Genomic DNA, 7580 nt, shown 5'->3' with positions numbered 1-7580 from the left:
CTTGTGACTCTCATCTTATCCCCCCAAAAATCTGGTGAAGTTATCTTGTGTGTCATTTTGTTCTCATCCAGTATCATATTGAAAGAGAATGTATCTTGCCTGTTGCACATGAAAAAGTGTTATATTTTCCACCAGGGGGCATAAAGTGTTATCTTTTCCACCAGGGGGCATAAAGTGTTATCTTTTCCACCAGGGGGTATAAAGTGTTATCTTTTCCACCAGGGGGCATAAAGTGTTATCTTTTCCACCAGGTGGCATAAAGTGTTATCTTTTCCACCAGGGGGCATAAAGTGTTATCTTTTCCACCAGGGGGCATAAAGTGTTATCTTTTCCACCAGGGGGCATAAAGTGTTATCTTTTCCACCAGGGGGCATAAAGTGTTATCTTTTCCACCAGGGGGCATAAAGTGTTATCTTTTCCACCAGGGGGCATAAAGTGTTATCTTTTCCACCAGGGGGCATAAAGTGTTATATTTTCCACCAGGGGGCATAAAGTGTTATCTTTTCCACCAGGGGGCATAAAGTGTTATCTTTTCCACCAGGGGGCATAAAGTGTTATCTTTTCCACCAGGGGGCATAAAGTGTTATCTTTTCCACCAGGGGGCATAAAGTGTTATCTTTTCCACCAGGGGGCATAAAGTGTTATCTTTTCCACCAGGGGGCATAAAGTGTTATCTTTTCCACCAGGGGGCATAAAGTGTTATCTTTTCCACCAGGTGCCAGGCGTAATCTGTGTTTTCAGTTTTCAGTTGACAGTTATGTTTACTTTTTAGTTTATATAAACACATGATCATCACATATTGTTACAGTATTTTATATATATATATATAATCTCAGGTTGCTTTATAATTGAAAGAGTACTTTTGTCATTGGTGTGTTCCAAGTGGGCACAGACGTCAATTCAAAGTCTTGTTTTGATTTACATTTGTCAACTAAAGTGAAATCAACAAATACATTCACCATGCCATTGGATTAAGGTTAAAAATTGGGTAAAAAAATAAATAAAATGACATCATCCAATCAGTTTTCCGCTTTGATTCAACGTCATCACATAGATTTTTTGGGGTTGAAATGACATGGAGACAACGTTGATTCAACTAGTTTTTTTCCCAGTGGGTTGCTACATTGTTGTAGAACAGTTGCTGTTTAGAAATAGTACCATATTGACATTTTCCGTTTCTAAGCAGCTTCGCCTGTTACAGAAGACATCGCTCTCTTCTTTGGCAAAAACTCTCTCCAGTGGTATTGCTGTGCAAACAACGCCAAGGTATTTATGTGCAATCCTTTTTAGATCCACTAAGTCTTTGTTGACCCTCCACCATTTCAGGGGGCTCTGAAACATTGTGATGGGTCTCTCTTTGACATACCTCATAAAGTCACAATCAAAGTGTGATTGTTTGCCAGAACCAACTGGAGCAGACACTGCACTTGTGCTGATGTCATCCATTGCTTTGAGGATTTGTCTTCTGGATAACTGGACTTTGTTATCATCAGAGAGTAGGAGCTTCTTGAATCTTGGGTCCAGGACTGTGCTAACTGTAAGCCAGCGGTTGAGCTTGACATTGCAAAAATGCCATTCACACATTTTGGCCAGACCGAATGCTACCTCGTTACCGTTTTGTGCCAACTTTTCGATGTCTCTCTGACATCTGTTCATAAGTGGAATGATAAATGATATGGATTCATATCCCGCTCTTGGCATTTCTTTTGTTGCCTTTTTGAAAGGCTGAAGTGCGGCTATGACATCGCTGATTGTCTTTATGTCTTCGTCTGCAAGCCATAGGTTGTACTCAAGCCTCTGAAGGAGCACAGCTGCAATGGCCTGGTGCTGTTCTACAAATCGCTCCAGCATGTTGAGTGAAGAGAGCCAACCGTTACCAACAGACTGGATCAGTACACTTTCAGGCAACTTTAGCTTCAGTTGGTACTCCTTGAGTTTGTGTTCTGCCTTGATGTCACAGTGGAAGAACCTCACAACATTCTGGGACTTTTTCAGCAGAGTTTTAAGTCCAGGATATTGTTCTAGGACGTCCTTGAACACCAAGTCCAAAGTATAAGCAAGACAAGAGATGTGTGTCCATCCAGCTTTTGAGACTTCATCCTTCATGGTTGTTCCTCCTTCCATGACAACGGTATGGATTTTGTCTTTAATGCCCCATGCTTTTGCGGTTTTCAGCATCTGGTCCACTATGTTTTTTGGAGTATGTTCATCAGGTAAATTGGCTGTTTCTAACACATGGGACTTCAGATGCCAGTCTTTGCCTAGATAGTGACAGGTCACCGTCACAAAAGATACTTCAGCTCTTGAAACCCACAATTCTGATGTCAACGAAATGTCATCTGATGAAGCCAATTCTTTTTTCACCATCTCTTTAGTCTCTTTATACATTTGAAGAAGTTGTAAGCGTAGGTCTTTGGATGTCACTCGTGAAATTGCCGGTGTGGGCTCAATGGCCCTCATAACAGCGCACATACCTTCGTCTTCAACAATGGACAATGGTTGTAGGTCAATCACAATCATCTTTAACAAACAGCTTGGGATTTTGTGTGCTGTTGAAGTGTCACCTATGTCAAATGAATATAATTATTTTGTTAGATATTGTGGAAGCTACATTATAAAGTGTTTCAACAATGTACAGTACCAGTCAAAAGTTTGGACACACCTACTCATTCAAGTTTTTTTTTCTTCCTTATTTTCTACATTGAAAAATAATAGTTAAGACATCAAAACTATGAAATAACAAATATGGAATCATGTAGCAACCAAAAAAGTGTTCAACAAATCAAAATATAAGATGTGTCTGTTACTTGAACTCTGAAACATTTATTTGGGCTGCAATCTGAGGTGCAGTTAATTCTAATGAACTTATCTTCTCCAGCAGAGGCAACTCTGGGTCTTCCTTTCCTGTGGTGGTCCTCATGAGAGCCAGTTTCATCATAGTGCTTGATGGTGTTTGAGACTGCACTTGATGTTCTTGAGATTTTCTGCATTGACTTACCTTCATGTCTTAAAATAATGATGGACTGTGGTTTCTCTTTGCTTATTTGAGCTGTTCTTGCCATAATATGGACTTGGTCTTTTACCAAATAGGGCTATATTCTTTATACCACCCCTTCCTTGTCCCAACACAATTGATTGTCTCAAATGCATTAAGAAGGAAATTAGTTCCACAAATTAACTTTTAACAAGGCACAACTGTTAATTGAAATGCATTCCAGGTGACTAACTCATGAAGCTGGTTGAGAGGATGCCAAGAGTGTGCAAAGCTGTCATCTAGGCAAATGGTGGCTACTCTGAAGAATCTCAAATATTAAATCAATTTTGATTTGTTTAACACTTTTTTGATTACTACATGATTCCATATGTGTTATTTCATAGTTTTGATGTCTTCACTATTATTCTACAATGTAGAAAATAGAAGAAAAAAAAAGAAAACCCCTTGAATGAGTAGGTGTGTCCAAACGTTTGAACTGTACTGTATATTTTGCGACAAATCTTTACTCTCTCACCTTGTGTAGTTCTGCAACTTGTGTCATGCAGAGCAGATGTATTCCTTTCTTTTCCTCTTTGTATGGTGTCTTCTAATGAAGCACACCTGGAACCATTCCTCCCTGCATTAAAGGTGTTTTTCAGGTACATTGAAATCGCAGGTTAGCATAATTCTCAACCCCACTCTTGTACCATTACTTCCTGCATTTTTAGGTACACTTTACCATGTCAAACCTGCTTATGATGCAGTTCTTGAAATACATTGCCTTCAGAAAGTATTTACACCCCTTGATGTTACAAATTGGGATTAAAATGGATTTAATTATAAAAAATAAAAAATAATTATAAGATTTAAGCTAAAACAATTCTAAGCTACCTGGGGCGTCGGGTACCCTAGTGGTTAGAGCGTTGGGCCAGTAACCGAAAGGTTGCTAGATTGAATCCCTGAGCTGACAAGGTAAACATCTAGTTCAGCCCCTGAACAAGGCAGTTAACCCACTGTTCCTAGGTTGTCATTGTAATTAAGAATTTGTTCTAACTGACTTGCCTAGTTAAATAACTCTGTAACGTCAAAGTGGAAGAAAAAGTCTAACATTTGTCAAATAAATCATGAAAAATAAAACACTAACATATCTTGATTAGATAAATATTCTACCTCTGAGTCAATACATGGTAGAGTCACCTTTGTCAGCGATTGTATCTGTGAGTCTTTCTGGGTAAGTCTGTAAGAGCTTTCCACAGCTGGATTGTGCAACATTTCCCCATTATTCTTTTCAAAATTCTTCAAGCTCTGTCAGGTTGGTTGTTGATCATTGCTAGACAAACTTTTTCAGGTCTTTTTTGTTGTTGTAATTTTTACCCCACAATTTCGTGATTACGATCTTGTCTCATCGCAGCAACTCCCCAACAGGCTCATGAGAGGCAAAGGTTGTGTCATGCGTCCTCCAAAACGTGACCCGCCAAACCCCGCTTCTTAACAACCGCTCTATTAACTCAGAAGCCAGCTGCACCAATGTGTCGTAGGAAACAACGTTCAACTTGACCAAATACTAATTGAGTGTATGTAAACTTCTGACCCACTGGGAATGTGATAAAATAAATAAAAGTTTAAATAAATCATTCTCTCTACTATTATTCTGACATTTCACATTCTTAAAATAAAGTGATGATCCTAACTGACCTAAGACAGGGAATTATTACGAGGATTAAATGTCAGGAATTGTGAAAACTGAGTTTAAATGTATTTGGCTAAGGTGTATGTAAATTTCCGACTTCAACTGTATGTACTTCTGTACTGTCATAAGTGGTATTATTTTATTGGGTGCGATACATTTCCAGAAGTGGTTTAATTGTTGTATTGGTTAACATTGTCTTTTGCATCAACACGCTACCACAGCGTTTTCCATAGTGGCCTTTATTAAGGCGTTTTATTGGGCGAGCTTCTAGTCATCCCAGACGCTTCTTGGAGCTTGCTCATGTGCAGAGTCATTTATGACCCTGTTGCGCCAGGGCAGATCTGATAAGATTCTCACACAAGGCTGGAGAGAGAGGGTGTCATAAATCTTGACCCTTTGTCAATCCAAGTAATTAGTTTCTCTCTCCAAGAGGTGAATGTTTTAATTTGATGTTTATAGGGATGCTGTGTTTATAGCCCTTTATAGACAGGTGTTATGCCATTTGCCGTTTATTCATGTACAGATATGTAAATTGCATAGTCATAACTTTGAACTAATACTGTTTACATGTGTGCATATCTTTGTTTTATAGAACCACAACAATAAGATTCCAAGTCATTTGGATGACCAAAATCCTATAAACATCTTCAAATGGAAACAGCTGTGTCTACGTGTGTGTGTGTGTGTGTGTGTGCGTGTGTGTGTGTGTGTGTGTGTGTGTGTGTGTGTGTGTGTGTGTGTGTGTGTGTGTGTGTGTGTGTGTGTGTGTGTGTGTGTGTGTGTGTGTGTGTGTGTGTGTGTGTGTGTGTGTGTGTGTGTGTGTGTGTGAGAACCAATCAGTTATAAGTATATAGTGGGTGAGGGCATTCACAGCCGACCACTCAGACTGGTGAGAGCATGCCACCAGCCAACCGTTTTTACGTGGTCCTTTTAGTCAGATTTTTACATGGTCCGTCATTTCTCCGGATTTAGCAACCAATAGTTTTTACAATACCTATTGACTCAAGACATTTCAGCTTTTAATTTTTAATTATTTTGTAACATTTTCTAAAAACATACTACCAATTTGACATTATGAGGTACTGTTTGTAGGTCAGTGACAAAAAAATCTGAATTGAATCAATTTTAAATCCAGGCTGTAACACAACAAAAGTTTGAGAAAGTCAATGGGTGTGAGCACTTTCTGAAGGCACTGCATAATCTATATCATGGACGGTTTTCAGATAAATGTTTTAGATTGTAGTGGATTTGCTGTTGCATCCTTTACAAAACAAATAAACAGTGTACATGGGGTTTCGTGCACACGTTTTCTCATTGATTTGGTAATAGATTTTAAATGTTGTCTTACGAGAATAAGGTCTTTTCTGGAACGTCTTGGAACCCCCATTCCACTTCCTGTTGGAGCATGATAATGGAATTATGTTTTAGTCTCTTTTAATAATATTATAAAAGTCAGATCAGTATTCTCCTTCAGTTATACATTCAAAAGTATAATCTTGGTCAACAACAGAATGACAACCCAAAATTTGTCCTTGTGGACTCACCTGTTTCTCACATGTGGGGTTCTCTCTGTGCTCACTGAGTGAGTATAGGAATATGGCTGTTGGAAGTATGTACGCTTTGTGATCTGGTAGTCGTTTCCATATCCTCGTTCCAATCCTGAATCGTTCGAGTTCATCATCCTGGCCATCATCCTACATTTAACTTCTTCGCTAGGACTATAATTAGCATACATTTTTGACTGCTTGTGCTTGACTTGATTGACAAGTTCAGAGCCGTTTAATAACCAGAGTAGGGAATAACCTTAATGTGATGGCTTCCTAGAACACAGGTCTTTATATTTCCCGTGTCTAAGTTTCTGTTTCTGTTTCTGTTTCTGTTCTAGTGAAATGAAAGCCACCTCCTTGCCACGTCAAACGTCTACCTATGAATAATGAGAGACTAGAATAATGAAAGGAAAGGAATATGGTTTCCAGGATCTGTCATGACTGTCATTTGAACGTCACCTGTACAAACCTCTTAAGAGTTTATTGTTGCACCGGTGCGTCAATTTAAGTAACATAATACAAAGAAACACCATCACAATCCATCAGTTTAAGCTAGAGATATCTCTGCCTATGACTGTGCTCCGCATCTGCAGTGGAAGGGAGCCGAGCTACAGCAGTGTTTGTCAGACCATGAAACATACTGAAAATCGGACTTCTTGCGAAAATGTCTCGAGCCGCGTCCGCATTGTTTGACATACAAACTAATATGACCACCTCAAATCAAATCAAATTTTATTTGTCACATACACATGGTTAGCAGATGTTAATGCGAGTGTAGCGAAATGCTTGTGCTTCTAGTTCCGACAATGCAGTAATAACCAACAAGTAATCTAGCTAACAATTCCAAAACTACTACCTTATAGACACAAGTGTAAGGGGATAAAGAATATGTACATAAAGTTGTATGAATGAGTGACGGTACAGAGCAGCATAGACAAGATACAGTAGATGGTATTGAGTACAGTATATACATATGAGATGAGTATGTAAGGTTGTGGGCGGAGCAGTTGCCGTACCAGGCGGTGATACAGCCCGACAGGATGCTCTCGATTGTGCATCTGTAGAAGTTTGTGAGTGCTTTTGGTGACAAGCCGAATTTCTTCAGCCTCCTGAGGTTGAAGAGGCGCTGCTGCGCCTTCTTCACGATGCTGTCTGTGTGGGTGGACCAATTCAGTTTGTCTGTGATGTGTACGCTGAGGAACTTAAAACTTACTACCCTCTCCACTACTGTTCCATCGATGTGGATAGGGGGGTGTTCCCTCTGCTGTTTCCTGAAGTCCACAATCATCTCCTTAGTTTTGTTGACGTTGAGTGTGAGGTTATTTTCCTGACACCACACTCCGAGGGCCCTCACCTCCTCCCTGTAGGC

At 39.5% G+C, this 7580-nt stretch overlaps 1 protein-coding gene across 1 annotated transcript; it reads right to left on the bottom strand.

Annotated features, from left to right (window-relative positions):
* Positions 1-914: 914 nt before the first annotated feature.
* LOC135523603 (uncharacterized) lies at positions 915-6496 on the bottom strand. Its single transcript, XM_064950383.1, has 4 exons — positions 6209-6496; positions 6013-6059; positions 3510-3611; positions 915-2564 (listed from the first exon to the last, which is right to left on the bottom strand). Exons 1-4 carry the CDS (start codon positions 6397-6399, stop codon positions 1120-1122), a joined length of 1785 nt encoding a protein of 594 aa, XP_064806455.1. The 5' UTR covers positions 6400-6496; the 3' UTR covers positions 915-1119.
* Between the last annotated feature and the right edge of the window lie 1084 nt (positions 6497-7580).

Source organism: Oncorhynchus masou, chromosome 31, assembly GCF_036934945.1.
Source record: "Oncorhynchus masou masou isolate Uvic2021 chromosome 31, UVic_Omas_1.1, whole genome shotgun sequence".
NCBI lineage: Eukaryota > Metazoa > Chordata > Actinopteri > Salmoniformes > Salmonidae > Oncorhynchus > Oncorhynchus masou.
The sequence above is the reverse complement of the archived record's forward strand: the minus strand, read 5'-3'. Positions and strand labels throughout refer to the sequence as shown.

Coding starts and splice junctions, on each gene's coding strand:
- LOC135523603 (XM_064950383.1), bottom strand. CDS start 6,399: ATGTATGCTAATTATAGTCCTAGCGAAGAAGTTAAATGTAGGATGATG. Junction 6,060..6,208: donor ACCCCACATGTGAGAAACAG/GTGAGTCCACAA, acceptor ATGCTCCAACAG/GAAGTGGAATGGGGGTTCCA. Junction 3,612..6,012: donor CCAGAAAAGACCTTATTCTC/GTAAGACAACAT, acceptor CCTTTAATGCAG/GGAGGAATGGTTCCAGGTGT.